Raw genomic sequence first — 16,931 nt, forward strand, 5'->3', positions numbered from 1 at the left:
TTCTTATTATTTATTTCATGAATAAAAGCCGTTTTTAATGAAAAATAAATAAATAAATAAATAAGGTCGACTACAGCACCTTTCCAAGAGATTTCTATGCATTTCAGCAACAAGTGCTGCGAGCGAGCGCTCCTTCAGTGCAGCAGGGCGCATTATAGTGGCTATGCAGGCGCTCCCGTCTGAATCCTGACACAGATGCTGTTTTATTCCTGCATTGTGCCAAGAAAAAATCAAACTAGACCTAAGGTCAGGCATATTAAACCAATTATCCTATGTTATTTAGGCTACACATATGTTCAATATAAACTTTTGAGTTCGGTCAGCTGATAATTTTACGTTCATATTGGTTTAGCCTATTCTATTCTAGACATGTTGGCCTCGCTTTTACGCTTTTAAGGTTATTTTGCCTGAATTTCTTTGTCGCACGGTAATGGCGTAGTATTTCGTTATGCTTCAAGTTTGAGGGGAATGGGGATGATTCTAAGTCCATGGGTTATTGGGGCACTTGTCATACATGCACTTTAGCCTGGTCAGACTTTATGTTCGCTCAAAGAGGGATGGAATATCTATTTTTCTAATTTAATTTCTAATTGTGGGGGTGACTGAGCCTACAAGGCTAAGGCACTATATGACGTTTTTATTAAAAATTTTTTCAACTGTTTGCCAAAGCATGCGACTATAGCCTATGCCTACATTAAGATATTTATGTTAAGATTTTTTTACTGCCTGTTGTTTCTTTTGGCTTATAAAATAGGCATTGTCTAATAGGGATATCAATAAAGGTTCATCTGTGTCGCATAACTGGTGTTGTTTCCGATTTCTACAAGCTCAATAACATCCACAGCAAAAAATAAAAAATAAATAAATAAATAAATAGTTGAAAAACTGTGCCCATTAATTAGATGTGCAAGGCAAGCAGTTACGTTTTTGGGGTTGCTATGGACAACTACAAATGTAAACATTATTAGGCTATAATGTAAATGACATTATTCTATCTATTTACTAAAAAATAAAGTGAAATAGGCATTTAGTAGTAGACTAAATAGCAGCATTTTAAAATGATGTGTCAATGCGTTTTCTATTAGGCTACAATAAAAAAGTTGTATAGTACAGTGCGTTTAATTTAGGCTATTTATTTACTTTTGTCCCTGTGCGCCGATTGGAGACGGAGTTCACTGCTGATTTTCTGAGAGCTCGGGTGCTTCTCATTTCTTGTTTGTGTATCCTCGTTTCCTTTCCTTGCTTTCTTCCTCGTACTTCCACCTTACGTTCGAGGGAAGGACGCAAGGAAAAGACTCGAGGACCGAGGAATCGAATCAAGTGAAAAGACACGTCCTCGTATCTTTAGCGTCACTTCAAAGCGTCAATTAATGACTTGCACGTTTGGATTAACTGCATGTCTACATTAAAGTCATTATCTATTCTATAATGATCAATAAAGAAACATTTATTTAATAATAAAAAGGAATAAGCCATTCAAATAAAGAGCCCAATCAGCAGATGGCGGGCGGGTGCGGTTTTAAAAATTGGTCAAAAATGTTACTGCGGATGGATGGCGGACGGATGATGAATTTTGTCATGCGGTTACGGATGAAATAATAGCCATCCGCGCATCTCTAGCACCTTCACAGAGATAGGAAGTGCTGCGAAAACAGAGGGAGCGAGCATAAGCGAGTGCCGGAGGGAGCTAAAGCACGCGAGAGAGCCATTCCTCTGCCTTTGAGCCCCCAAATGTGTCATTAAATTTGACATGTTTCCCCCTTACACGCAACTTTTATTAAGACAGTTGCTGTGTCAGAATCCTTGCTTGTAAAATACGCTTTAGAATGCTTAGTTTAAGCAAATTGGATGAACATGATTATGCGTGTTGATCTGAAAAGTTTCGCTCTCGCTCACTGAAAACCGCTGGAAAACCAGGCTGAATGCAACCCTAATTTTGAATCAGCTGAATTTTGTTATTTAGGCCTACAGGGCAACCAGCTAGTAGTTGCTATCAAAAATCACCGCAAAACTTTTGACTGAAGACCAGGACTGATCTGAAGCGGTCTAACCACATAAATTCTCCTGTAGCACATGTCTTTGGACTGTGGTCTTAATAGTATATAGAGTAATACTCATAACTCACCTCATAACATAAGTTGAGTGTTTTAAATAAGACATAATGTGAGATGATTTTGTAGTTGTTTAAGTCACGATGAATCAATAAAAGTGTCTCGAATCAATAATCTGTGTCTTGAATTTGGTCTGCACCCTAAAGTAACAAGTTGAGTTTACTTAGAAAACATGTGGAAACTGATTGCCTCAAATTTATGAAGCAAATTAGGTCACCAACTTTGAGTACCTACTACTAACTATTACATTGTGTAGATAACTTATTTACTTGTATTGGTTACTAAACAACACGAGTACTGATTACTCAACATGACAAGTTCAGTTAACTTACAAATTGTAGTTATGCTTAGAACACCTAATTTGCAGCAAAGTAGTATTCTCAACTAGCTACTTGTTTATATCACTAGACAAAAGCTGGAAACTCATTGATTTAAATTTAAGAAGCAATTAGTTCACAGCCTTTGAGTAAATACAATTAACTCTTACTTTGTGTAGGTAACTTGTATACTTGTTTTGTAGAGTACTGGTAACTCAATCTGCCTTAAATTTCTCTTGAACTCAAACAGAAAACCGGACTGTATACTAGTTATTCGCCACTCTCTTAAATATTATATATACTTATTTTATGTTATTGGGTTCCACATAACTGAATTAGGTTGCATTTAAGTAACAATATTTAAGTAAACTTATGCTAATTACATAGGTAATGCAATTATGATGAATTTAACATTGTTGATTTAGTTGTAATGCAAGTTAAGGTGTAGTCACCTTCAACCTAAAAAAAAAATATATATATAATAGAATTTTCCTTTAATCAAGCAACATTTATTCCAGCAAAAGTTACTTGTACAAAATCTGAAGACTACACATACAGCTGACCATGCAGTTATCCAAAGCAAGAAAAATGTAAAAAAAAAAAAAAAGTAGCTGTCAGAACTTAAACAAATGTACAGCAACTGTTCAACATTACAAAGAAAGCATAACTCCTGCCTCTTGGTCTTAACATCAAGTTGCAGTATTTACAGAAATAGTCTTTTTAGGACCTGGACCATGACAGAATATTTGCACCTAGCCCCATAAAGTGTTTTTGAAAAACTTCAAAAGAGTACCTTGGGTTTTGTGAGAATCCAAGTTCAATGTGTAAATCACAAGCATAGAAAACATGCATTTGCCACATTGTCCAAGTTTTTAAATGTCTTCAGTCATGATTCCAACCCCTTCACAACGGTCCGTAGCATCTGCTTCTTCCTATATGACAAGAGGGTTTCCTCGGGTGGTGTTGTACAGCGAAGTTAGGGCTTTATCATGTTCAACATCCTAAGATCAAGATCAAGTACAAAATAAACAATTACCAATAGATCAAGGGTGAAATGAGTTTTGTTTAATTCAATATTTAAATAAAATGTAAATAACTTGCTATGTACTACTTTATGAGTTTTGGAAGGTCTTCAAGTAAATAGCAAGTGCTTTCGGGATTCATTCACATTTTCTTATGGTGGTGACATTCTAAACAATGTGAAAAAAGCTTTAGTTAGGAATTTAGTTTAAAGATTATTTGCTGTATACTAATATTTAAAGGTGCAGTAGGTGATCTGCCAAAATGCTAACCGCTTAGCATATTATCTTTGGACGGCGGGGAGGGACTGTGCTTCAAAGCCACACCCCCTGAAATCGCGAGCGCGCGCACCACGTCACAACAGCCAACAAACAACCTACTAGTTGATGTCATCCACCAGTTAGTTAGTGCCAGCGCCGTGCAGGAATTACATGAAATTTGCCACACTTACATGCGAATATTCAGATTAGCATGGTAAACAGTATAGGAAGACTATCATTGTTCAAAAATCATAGCATCACATTACATTAATTTAAAATATTTATTTTCTATTTTCTACTTAATAAAACGAAAGTGTACAAACTAGAAAGACAAATTAACTTTGATTTTTAATTTCTAATAATTCGTAACCACTTCACTCTCCCCATCAAAATTAATGTCGTCCCGACATTACTTTCCTGTTTATCTCCCACGAAAACGGAATAATTTCTTGTCATCATGTGATATTAATGTCTAGTGGTTGTATGTCTCATTACTTGTGTGCTCTGCATATTATGAATAGGGGTACGAGTTGAGACTACCTAGTCTGTTTCTTCTTCTAATCCCACTTTTCCTCCACAAACTCTATCTTTCAATATATGTATGAATATACTGGCTCATATTGCTGCACAAGGTAAGTCCAAGGAGTTACATTCTGCATTTCATATGGCATGGGATGAAACGCTGTGGTGTTAGTATGTCCAACATTATAACAGGCTGGATTGCCCAAATAGTCATAGGTAAATGTTCTTGGTTGTCTCCTTTCCCTTTGAGGCCACCTGGTTTCTTGTTCTGCCTCTGTGCTACTTTCACTCAAAGTAGTATATTCTTCTTGCATGTTCTCAGGTGCCTCTTCAGGTTGTTCTTCCTCTAACACATCAACTTCTTGTTGAGACATATCCTCAAGGTCCATTGAAACATTTGTTATCTGATCCTGTTCTGTCCGTTCACTGATTTGCTCTTTTTCTTTTTCAGGTTCACCAGACAAGTCACAAGGTAAGTGTTCATTTACTAACTTTTTGTTTCCCCCTTTAGGTAATCCAGACTGAGCTTCAGATACATTCTGCTCTCTGTATCTTTTGCCCAAGGCTCTGAGGCTGGATTTCAGGTAAGTAATAGTAATAAGGACAATCTTCATCCTCATCCTCTTCTGGCTCAGGTTCATTCCTTTTTACTGGTTTTAGATTTTTTGATGGTCCTTTTGATTTTGCTTTCTTTCCAGGTTCAATCTCCAGTGGTAAGCAATCACAGGGCATCAATAAGTTTCGGTGAAGAACACGTGATCTTCCTTTACCCTGCTCAGGTCTCACTTCATAAATTGGGCATTCTTCCCCTAATCGTCGAACAACTGTGTGTATCAGATCCTCCCAGTGGCTTCGTAATTTCCCTGTGCCTCCCCTAGGTGTAAGATTTCTCACCAACACACGATCTCCTGGGTGCAACACTGAGCTCCTGACCTTTCCATCATAGTTCTTTTTGTTTCTCTCTGAAACCTTTTTGCTATTCTGTTTTGCAATCTCATATGCTTCCTGCATTCTTTGACTCGACTTCCTGCATTCTTTGACTTGATTTTGTTACATATTCCTTGTGGTCCTCAGTCCCTCCCTCTGGCATTAATCCAAAAAGCAAGTCTACAGGTAATCTTGGCGAACGCCCAAACAGAAGATAAAATGGTGAAAATCCAGTTACCTCACATCGTGTACTGTTGTAGGCAAAAGTAAGTTTGTTTAACGATTCCTTCCAGTTGGACTTTTGTGTTTCTGTTAAAGTCTTTAACATCTGGAGCAATGTCTGATTGAAACGTTCAACCTGCCCATTTCCTTGTGGGTGGTATGGTGTTGTTCGTGATCCTGCAATTCCACAATTTTTCTTTAATTGAGAAAGTAACTGGTTTTCAAACTCAGCTCCCTGGTCATGATGAATCCTTTCAGGGAATCCGAATTTCAGTGCGTAATCATTGAAAATCCTTTCAGCAACAGTTTTTGCAGATTTCGATGTAGTGGCGTAAGCTTGAGCAAACCTTGTGAAGTGATCCATTATAACCAAGACATATTCATACCCTGCTTTGCTTTTTTCAAGGTGCAAAAAGTCTATGGAAACGAGTTCAAATGGGTGAGTGGTGACAATATTTGTGAGAGGTGCTCTTGTTTCTTTACTTGGCTTCTTCTGTTTCAAACAATACAACACTTGGTCACAAAATGTTCAATCTCGTTCTGCATTTTTGGCCAGAAGAACCTGTCAGTAATGAGGGACATGGTCCTTTCCACTCCCTGATGACCCATTTTACTATGCAACTCTTGCAAGACACAATATTTGTATTTTTCTGGCAACACAAGCTGAGTTCGGGTAGCTGTCTTTCTGCGAAGGATTTCATCCTCTCCGTAAGTAAGTTTGTCCCATTGGCGTAGCAAACTTTTACTTTGTATACTAAATGTTTTCAGTTGGTGTCTAGAAGGTTTTTCGCCAATCAACTTGCATTGTAATACTGGCCCAATATGGGCATCTTCCCTTTGTGCTTGTCGTATTTCATCAGTTGAATATCTTTCGCTTGACTCCACAGACTCTGCTGGGTTTTTAAGTGAGGTCATGGCTGTCCATGACGTTGTACAATCCTGCATTTCTATTGCCTGCACAGTTGCTTCAACACAATCAGATGTAAGTTCCTCTGTACACTGCTCCATTATAGTTTCAATGTCTAGTGGCATACGGGATAAACTGTCTGCATCTATGTTTTCTTTTCCAGGACGGTATTTTATTGTGAAATGGAAGTCTGCGAGCTCTGCAACCCATCTGCATCCTGTTGCATTTAACTTTGCACTGGTCAAGACATAAGTGAGAGGATTGTTGTCACTGTACACTGTAAATGTGGACGCATTGAACAAATAATCTTTAAACTTTTCACTGACAGCCCACTTTAGGGCCAGAAACTCCAGCTTGCCTGAGTGGAGGTGGTACATCTTTTCTGCGGCTGTCAAAGTTCGAGAACCATAAGCGATGACTCTTAATTTTCCATTTTGTTTTTGATACAAAACAGCCCCAAGTCCCTGATTTAAAGCATCAGTGTGGAGTATAAATGGCTGTGAGAAATCAGAAAATGCAAGGACAGGTGGCTCAACCAGACAGTCAATCAGTCTCTCTAGTATCTCTTGATGTTTGTCTGTCCATATAATTTGTGTTTTGGAGGACAATCCCCTACTCTTTTCTTTCCACTTTTGATTACTTTTCACTTTGTAATCCTCTCTATTAGTTTCTGTTTGTTTCAGTAGGTCGTACAAAGGTCCTGCAATCTTTGAAAAGTTCTTTATATATTGCCTATAGTAACTGAGCAGGCCCATGACAGATCTCAGTTGTCCAACTGTGGTAGGTCTTTTCTCTTTCAGGCTTTCCACAGCAGCTGTGTCAGCTGGATCCATTTTACTTCCTTCCTCAGACACAATTCTCCCGAGGTACCGCACTTCACGCTTAAACAACTCACATTTGATAGGTTTTAACTTTATCCCATACTGTCTTAATCTTTGCAAGACCTTTCTCACATCCTCTACATGTTTTTCAAAAGTTTTGCTAAAAACCAAGGTATCATCCAGATAAGGAACACAGATATTGTCTCTCAGCTCTTCCAGGCATTCCTCCATGCAGCGTTGGAACACTGAAGGAGCATTCATCAGGCCGAAAGGTACCCGGATCCACTCATATAAACCCCATGGTGTAACAAAGGCAGTTAGTGGTCTGCTTTCCTTGGCCATGAAACCCTGATGGTATGCTTTTCCTTGGTCAAGGAGTGAAAACCAGGAGTTCCCTCCCAGACTGTCCATTATATCTTGTACCCGGGGAATGGGCTGCCTATCAGGATGTGTTTTTCTGTTCAACTCTCTATAATCAATACACAAGCGTAAGGTGCCATCCTTTTTCCTGACACACACTACAGGTGAGGCATATGATAAATTTGATTTCTGTATCCATTTTTGTGCAATGAGATCATGCAGGTAGTCTTTCATTTCCTGGTAGAGCGGTTTAGGCACTGACTGGTAAGTACGTGCTACTAGAGTAGTGTCTTTCAAAGAGATGGACAGTTGCAGCTTTTCAATGCAGCCTATGTCAGTTTCGGATTTGGAAAATGATGCCGCTTCCTCTTTTAACATTTGTTGAACAATTCGTTTTTCAGATTCATTAAGATGACTTAAGTTTACAGGTGGAACCCATGTGTTGTCAGGGGTGTGGCCAGCTTCAATTTTTATTTCATTTATTCTTAATGATGGTAAGTCATTATTGTCAAACGCAGCTGTTGGATACACAGACTGTACTGGCTGTACTGTTCCTATAACCGTCTTGCCCATTAGCATTAAGTCGTGATCTGTGGGGTTTTGTACACTGATGATGATGTGTGGGGACATGTGCTTCTGTAGGGTCACTACTGTTTCACAGAACTCCAACCCCTCTGTCCATTGTGGGTTAACATCAGGCTCAAAGAGAAGCAATGTGTCTTTTTTTTGTCGACGAGATTGTACCCTGCATTTTATTTGTACAGATGTGTGTTTTGGCACCTGAATATTTTCCTTTGTTGTTTTAACAAGGTATTCACATGGGGTTTCTTCGTGGATTTGATTAATAAAAGCATGTACTTTCTCTCTTTCCACATTAGGGAGAACTGTTCTCAGAAATTCATTTGTGACTGGCTGAGGTAATTTATTGTCATTTAGAATTCGCTCAATCACATTAAATCCAATAATAGGACGACAAAGCTGCCTGCCCTCCATCACCAGCACAGGTATGACAAGTTCTTTTGTTTCAGTTTCAGTTACTGTCAAACCAAAAGTCACTTCTACCCATCCCATGTAAGGAATATCCTGGCCACATTTGCTGCCACAAGACGGAGACTTTCAGGTGCATTGATTACCTCTGTCACATCCCTCAACCTCATGTTAGGCAAGTACTCATTTTTCCACAGTTCATCCACTATGCACACTTGTGATCCCGTATCCCATAATGCATCAACAAGCTGGCCTTGAATGTAACATGGTAAAAAACACTGCTTTCCAACAAAATCAGCACAAATAGATTCTTTTGCATTTGTTTCCTTTTCAATCATGGCAGAATTCATATCACGGTTGGAAACTTGTTTGCATTGATTCTTATGTTTTGTCCAGTGATGACATTGACAGGCTTTGGAGCAATAAAGTGTTTGCTTACAGGCAGAACATTGTTGCAAATTTAAGTCAGGATTCACTACACCACAGTGTGCACAGCTTTGTGGGGACTCCAATGTTTCACTGGTCACTTCCTGTCCATCGGTCGTGACCCGGTCTTGTTTAACGACTGGTCTCTGTACATCATTGGATTTCGCACTCTGCAACCTGCCAGAAAATGGTCTCTACTCCCACATCTATAACAGTGGGTACAGTGCACATCTAATCCGCTCTGCTGACATGCCACACATTTCCTTAGAAGGACTGGAGGAGGGTGGTATTGTTGTGGAGGGAGCCAATGTTGTCGCTGATATGCTCCCCTTCGCCTGTCATAGGGCTGCAGATAACGTGCAGTGTGGTATGTAGACTGGGGAGGTTGCATGCATATGGGATCCCTTAAATGGGTGGAGGACTGTGTGGGCATGACCTGAGGCTGTCGTATGGATTCTTTAATTTGAGCCACTTCTACACTGAGATCCTTCAACATTGCCATGTCAGACCGCATTCCTTTTAACTCACTCAAAAGGTCAGGCTCAACTTTCTCTGTGTTTCTGTGACACTGTGTCTTTCCTTTTTTTTCAATAGCGACTTTATTAACTTGTACAGAATTTACATTAGTGAGATGATGTTGGGATAGATACTTTTTCTTGTTTTGACGCTCTGTTTCATTTGCACATGCAACATTGACCTTATCCAATAGAAGTTCATCGCTCACCTCATTTCTTGTGAGGTAAGGTTGCAGGTCACTTCTAATACTATCATTTTGTAAGCCGGTCAGGACAGTGTGGAGAAACATACTCTGAACAAGATTTGGGTCATATTTCAAAGTAGATTCCGCCTCTTGGGAAGCAAACAGAATCTTTTGTCTCAAATCAAGACACCGAACAATAAAACTTTGTGGATTCTCCTTACTACTCTGAACTTCTGATGTTAGCTGCTTGTACAGTTCTGTTGCACCTCTTTCCTGATAATGTGCTCGGAGAATTCGTCTCAAAATAGGCAAGGTTAGATTTGGTTTTCCTTCCAGATAGCTACGCAGCTGCATGCCTGGTGCTATCGCTCTGATTACAGCATCCACTATTTCAAGTTCTGAAACCCCTCTGCTCAGTCCATGCTCAATTTGATGAGCCAAACTTGAAAAAGTCAGTTTGTCTTTCTGTCCATGCTCACCGATCTGTCCTGAAATTTTAAATTCTCTATTCCAGGGAAACATAACTGGTTGAGAGGGCACTTGATTTAGGTAGGTACTTGTTTCTTGTTGTGTGTTCATACTGTGCGATGCAAGAGGGTTTTGTGATTTGGTTGTGCGTTGTTGATTGTTAGTGTTATAGTACGTGTAATCACCTGCTCCTTGTTTTTGTTCAATTAGCTTTTGCAGGGCTAACTGTAACGTGTCAATTTCTTTTTGCAGTCTTTCTTGCTCTACGTTTTCTGCTACCTGGTCTAAGGCCCCTCTTATTGATGTGTGAGTTGTTTGTTTTTCTGGATCACTGTTTCCAAACTGAATTTCACAAATTTTATCTTTTAAGCACAAAAGCTCTGACATACCAGCATCTTCAAGCTCTTCTAATGTCTCTCTCTCAATGTGTTTTACAATTAAAGAAATGAGTACTGAACGACTTTTGTTGACAGCGTTTTCACACTTAACTTCCAGAAAGTGACATAATTCAAGAAGGTTTCCTTTTGAGAGAGCATATAATGCTCCTATAACCTCAAGCTTCAAGTCCTCTAAGGAATCCATAGGTTGCTCAGTCTTTGGAAATGTGCAGTGTAATGTATGTGTGCAATGTCCGTAGCTGGCTGGAATCTTGCAGCAATCCTGATACTGTAAGTTGATCTCAGATTAAATGCACTTTTGTCCGAACACAACAGGGACAGTGGACACCTTCACTTCACTGATCTCCTAGGCTGAGTAAGAAGATGAATGGCACTGAAGGACAACTGTCATCACTCGAAGCCGACCCACACTGCATCCATCCCAGCGGTGCCTCCAAAATGTAGCGCCCTCACCGCCTGATGAGGGACAATAATGTTAATAAAAACACAGGAAACACGGAGCTGCTGCTGCTTCACGTCAGAGTCTGTGTATTGTTTGAGCAGCAAGCCCCTCCCCCTCATAAGGTATGAAGTAGAAGTAGCCAATCGGAAACATGTAAATCATAGCATCACATTACATTAATTTAAAATATTTATTTTCTATTTTCTACTTAATAAAACGAAAGTGTACAGACTAGAAAGACAAATTAACTTTGATTTTTAATTTCTAATAATTCGTAACCACTTCATAGGCTGGTGTTTTGTTGTTAAACTAAATATAAATCTACATTATAGATGCTGTCAAAGAACTTAATGAAACTGAAAATAATCACATCAATCTTTCACCAGGAGATTTCAGTGGCTAAACAACATGTCTGTGCTTATAAGTCATTCATAACGAAACACAATCTAACATAAAATAGTTTCAAAACAGAACATTACCTGTCTAACAGTAATTCTTCAGCCATGGTGTCGTCCTTCCTTCAGTGTGCTAAAGTAACTCCAATATTGATTCAGGTTTTTAAAAGTTTCAATTCAGCTATTGATTTCTCCCGGTCCGTCTCTTGACCGTGCGGCCGATTTAAGGGTGAATTATACCCGCGCCTGGCTTTACAGTAATCGGCCCGAGCTCGGCTGTCCTTCGGCGCCTCTGGCTCCGACTCTGCATCTGCGAGCGTTTGTGATGCGTTCCGCTCTAATGGCGGATCTGCGTGAACAGATGCGCAGAATTCGGAATCTACTGACAGACTGCTGACAGACAGTCTGACCTGCCTATCGGAATTAAGGGAGATGACGGTCCGACTCTATTTAATTTGATAAACAGTTTTTAGTATTATGCTTTACCCAGAATATAAAAATACATATAAACAAATTTAGATCATTTACTGTAATTATTACTGTTGGACTGTGAAGAGACTTTCAACCAGCACAACAAAAAATGTTTCTGAAGACAATCACCTACTGCACCTTTAAAGTAGCTTCATCAAGAACCACTGAGAAATGGCAAGTTTCGCTTCTTCATTAGCTTCTTTGGAATTTTATGTGACATTTGAAACTGAAGAAAAGGAATTAATCATGACAGCATAGGGTAATATACAGCACGACGAATGGCATTGCGTTATCATTGCTATTGCCACATTGTCCAAGTTAAAGTATTTAGATGCCTTCATTGATAATTCTAACACCTTCACAATGGTCTGTAGCATCTGCCTCTCATATAAAATGAGATGGTTTACCGGGGTGATGTTGCACATCGAAGTTAGAGATTCATCATGTTCAAGACCAAAGAACAAAAAAAAACAATTACCAATAGAATTATTTCTTAAGTACATTATTTCATAAAAAAGAATAACAAGATGCAAAATACAGCAAACTAAAAAAAAAAAAGAATATTAATTGACTCTCATTAACTTTTAAGGTAGGTGTTATAGCTTTGTGGTACAGCTTTTTTGAGGCAAAACATAATTTAATACAATGATAGTTTAAAAAAATGTACATGCTTTTGCACTGTTTAAAAAATTGATATTTGAACCTTATAGTTAACCAAGATTAAATTTTAATGTGTAGATATTTAAGTAAACCCAAATTAATCAATACAGATTCTTATACAATTCAATATATAAAATCACTAAGAAAACAGAAGACATAGTAAAAAAAAAATCTGTAAAGTTTTGATTCTAGACAGTTTGGAGACCTTAGACGTGTGTTTATTAAATGTGTTACTGGCTTTATTTTATTAGCTGTATAATTTAAATATAGAGTACATTATAACTAAGGTTTTTAAACTCGAGTCTGGACAACCTCAAGCCTAAAAGTACTCGAGATTTTGTGGAAGTGTATTTTTTTTTCAAACTAACACAAACATTATTTTAATTAAAATTAGTAAGTTGAAATTTGGTTCAAATTCACATTAATTAAATAAATTATATTAAATAAGTAATAAAATGTGCTTAAAATAAGTATATTTTGTGTAAATAATAATAATAAAGTTAAAGTGCAAGCATACAGTAGGGAGGATAGTAGCATCTGTGTGCAACTCCAATATGAACTAAGATAGCTGATGTTGTGCTGCATCTTCTTTTATTTAAAGGTAACTGATACTAATGCAGTGAAAATCTGTTTGCTAATTGTACACACATTAACACATTAGTGCATTGAATGACTTTGTTTTTATGAGCTAAACTAGGTTTTTGTAAAATGAGCATAGTATCAGATGATGGAATATGGTTATTTTCTGTAAATTTAAACAGTCCTATAAAACTTTCGTATTTTTACAGAAAATTCACTGCCAGTATTTTTCCGTAAATTTTACAGATTTTTTTTAACAGTGTAAATACGCAATCAATGTTGCGTCGATTGAACTAAACAACATTACGTTACCTTTATGTAACTAACTTAAGTTTACTCAAATGAATATTCTTTCTTTAAGGTAACTTAACTCGGTTACGTGGAACCTGTTGACATAAAGTTAATTAAAGCCAACATATCATTTTTTTAGTGAGTAGACTTAAAAGAACTTGGATATTTTTCAAATACATTTTTGTACCATTTATATCCAGTTTTTTCCACTATATATTGTTTTTATAAAAATGAATTATATAGATGCCAGTTAGATTTTAGGATGAGTGTCCTATGATTTTGGATAATCATATTTGTGGGTCTATGGAATCTAAAATATGACAAAAATCATGCTCTATAATTTGTTGTGTAATCCATTTTAAAACATGTATTACATGCCTAATTATCTGTCATTATTTTTACAGTCATCAATGATGGAAAAAACGGTGCACAGTCTGTGTATCACCTTCACATTCATGTCCTTGGAGGAAGGCAAATGAAATGGCCTCCAGGATAGCTGAAACCTGTATATTTTTGAACAAGACATATAACCAGTACTAAGAAGGAGCTTTGGTGAATCTTATTCAAAAAATGTAATGTACTACTGTTTCCTCCAATAAAACTTGTTTTATTGAATTTCAGCTTTCAATGATGTTAACAAGGTTCTATGGGTTTGCCTCAGGGTGAGTTGTGGGGGGTGGAGAGAGTTATAATTATTGTTTCTCATTCGCGGGCATCAGGGGGCCACTATGAGGAGACTCCTGGAAATTCCGGGAGACTTGCGATGTCTGGCTTTTTCCCTGCTTTCTCAGGGGTCACCAAAGTAGAATGAAAGTACTATTACTCTGGCATATGCTTTACTGGTGGATGCCCTTCCTGCCACAACAATATCCAAGGCATTGAGATTTAATTTCTTAAGGAGGGGCTGAATAACAGCAAGTTTCTAAAAAATAACAACTATACCCGAAAACAAACAATTATTAACAATAGAACAAACAATAAAATAAATAATTATTAACAATAGAAAGTACACTAGGACTAATTGAACGGAAACCCAGTAGCATTACTGACAGGAATTTTTCAGTACACAGAGGCTCCAGCAGCAGTAACATATTGACAAGTAGGGTTTGGTGCTTTTTTTGTGTCATAGACAAAAACAAATATGGATGACGTGACACCACCTTTTTCCAATAAATTCAAAATGGCCAAAGACTAACACAGACTGTTGCAAAAAAAATAATAAAAATAAAAAATAAAAAACTGAAAAATTAGCCAAAGCATATGTGTAAAATATCATGTGTGGAGCCAGAGGTTGGAGCCATAGTATCAAACTTTCATTCAAATGCCTGCATGTCAAATCAACCATGCCCCTTAAACTTGTCATTTGACTACACATAAGTGCAATGCACATAACTGGCTTGCTGAAATAAATGCATGTGATAAATGATGTAGGCTGTTTAAGTTAGGATAATAAGCTTTGTGGCAAGCAAAATAAATTCTCTCTCTTGTAATAGATTGTTGGTCTATTAACCATACCAAATGTTATTTATTATTGATATATTTGTTTAAAATTGGTATATACCAATAATAAACAAATATACTACTAAAAATCAAATATACTAATAATTTACCTTGATGTCTTCATAGGGGTAGAAAAATCATTTGTAAAATATTTAAGATAACATAATTCATAAGTTTCATAAATATTTGTATTATTATTGTTATTTAACAATAAATCAGGGAAAATATATTAGAAAAAGTAGAGATGAATACACAAAGATATCTATATATCAACAGGATATTAACACATTCCATCCCTGCAAAAGAATCTGTATCAATTTTTACAATACACTTTAAGCAGCATTTATAATTAATAATAAATCAATAGATGTCAATCAGCTGCTGCATCATCACAATTTGTTTAATTATCAGTTGTTTGTATTTTTTTTCTTCATTTTCTTTTGGTAAACAATGCTCTAATTATATGTGCAAACAGGAATTTACCTTAATTTTAATGTTTTTTTTAGGTACATTAGCACTTTTTTCGAAGACTACGTAAATTATTGTATTTTACATTGTTGTATTTTGCTCTGTTTGTTATATAATGTTATGTTTAATGTTATGCGCAAACCAAAACAAACTGAAATGTTGCTCAGGAATCATTAATATGAATTCCTTGTCACACCCTTGGCTTATTCCTGCAGTTCTTGTCACCGTTCTTCCTCATCATCTACCACACACCCACCCTGAACTCTCACCTGATTACTGTTCACACACACACACACACACACACACACACTAATATAATATAATATAATTATATATATATATATATATATATATATATATATATATATATATATATATATATATATATTAGTGCTGTCAATTGGAAAAAAAAATAACTAATTAATCAGACTTTTAAAAAAAAATTAATCGCATTTAAAAGACTGAAACTTGTAATTTCGGCTATTCGAGTGTAAAATTAATGTAAACGCAAGACAAATACTTTTTAAATTCAAAATATAATTCATTATTAGAATTTCTGTTTAACTTGTAACACATATTTCTTCATGTAAACAACATGCCCACAATAAACCATCAAGATCCTAGCTTGACAGCCATATTTATTACAGAAATTAAAACACAGGCATGTTAATGCCATTTGAATTTCAAAACAATCAATGCCAATAAAGGAAAAAAGGATTTCCATGTTGGATTCTATGTGGACTGCAAAAAAAATGCAAGTGGTGCTCGCTGCAGAGCCATTTGGGCGAGCTGAGCTCCAGCGAGGGGGAGCTTGAGCATGAGTTCCACCTTTTTTTGCACTTCTTCTACGAGTGATGTCACTGGGGGTAGGGTTAGGGGTGGGGTTGGTGTACGCATTAAAACAGCTTACAGGAGGAGGACCGAGAGCTCATGCTCCCCCTCGCTGGAGCTCAGCTCTGCTCAAATGGCTCTGCAGCGAGCACCAAAATACAGGCATTGCAGATATGGAAAATTTTAATAATAATAAAGTATTGAAAATCTGTGCATGCCCTTGAATAGGTTTACCAACTCCCATTCTATAAAAGCACAAAAGCCATATATAGGGAATAACGAGAGTTGACAAATTAAAATACGAATTTTTTTTTATTCATTATTAAAATAAAATTATAATCCACACTGGAAATGTGGGTGCATGTGTGTTTTGAGGGAGCCTAATAAATAATGAACAAAAAAACTGCTGGCTGACGCACACAGTTAATATTGATTAATAAAACAAAGATAAATTATAAAGGCAATGTGTCAGAGACCCTTAAAAAACATGTTTAACTCAACAATGAAACCTTACATGTAGCTAAAAGATTTTACATTGTCAATCAAATGAACTTAAACAATTGAAAAATGTTTAAGTTAAAACATATTTGTTTGGCCCACAACAACAAAACTACACAGTAAAATCCTCAGAGTAAAATTTACTTAGTTTTACAGTTACTTGGTCCCTCTCTAAATTGAGTAAAATTTACTCAGCAGCAGAGTTAAAGTTATGGGATAATGATGGGTTTAATTAAGTGATGATTGCTCACTGATGATAAACACCTGCTGTTAATAAGCAGAAACAAGAGAAGCAGCAGCAGCTTTGCTCATTGGTTACCTGATTGACTTTGTTTCTGTCAGATGTTCAC

The 16,931-nt window shown here is 36.9% G+C and overlaps 1 protein-coding gene and 1 long non-coding RNA gene across 5 annotated transcripts in view; both read left to right on the top strand.

Annotated features, from left to right (window-relative positions):
• hint2 (histidine triad nucleotide binding protein 2) overlaps window positions 1–13,899 on the top strand; it is a 54,891-nt gene extending 40,992 nt beyond the window's left edge. Inside the window, exons 5-6 of one of the 2 annotated variants that reach the window (XR_015490636.1) lie at window positions 10,762–11,010; window positions 13,689–13,899. Coding sequence is in view for 1 of the 2 variants with exons in the window: in NM_001083572.2 (NP_001077041.1) it covers window positions 13,689–13,780 (92 nt within the window). In the remaining variant the exon portion in view is untranslated. 2 annotated transcript variants of the gene reach the window in all.
• On the top strand, window positions 4,682–10,505 carry LOC147844400 (uncharacterized). 3 transcript variants are annotated; one of them, XR_015491804.1, is made up of 13 exons: window positions 4,682–4,814; window positions 4,929–5,110; window positions 5,305–5,423; window positions 5,786–5,818; window positions 5,939–6,091; window positions 6,267–6,361; window positions 6,450–7,152; window positions 7,318–7,379; window positions 7,483–7,631; window positions 8,346–8,384; window positions 8,496–8,629; window positions 10,095–10,129; window positions 10,301–10,505. It is a non-coding gene; the product is annotated as an uncharacterized LOC147844400 (long non-coding RNA). The 3 variants fall into 3 exon arrangements; XR_015491806.1 differs by lacking the exons at window positions 7,318–7,379; window positions 7,483–7,631; window positions 8,346–8,384; ... (1 more) ...; window positions 10,095–10,129; window positions 10,301–10,505 and having other exon boundaries at window positions 5,939–6,087; XR_015491805.1 differs by lacking the exons at window positions 4,682–4,814; window positions 4,929–5,110; window positions 5,305–5,423; ... (3 more) ...; window positions 10,095–10,129; window positions 10,301–10,505 and having other exon boundaries at window positions 6,495–7,152; window positions 8,346–8,471; window positions 8,544–8,629.
• Window positions 13,900–16,931: the final 3,032 nt, after the last annotated feature.

This window comes from Danio rerio, chromosome 5 (assembly GCF_052040795.2).
Source record: "Danio rerio strain M-AB ecotype USA chromosome 5, GRCz13ab, whole genome shotgun sequence".
Taxonomy (NCBI): Eukaryota; Metazoa; Chordata; class Actinopteri; order Cypriniformes; family Danionidae; genus Danio; species Danio rerio.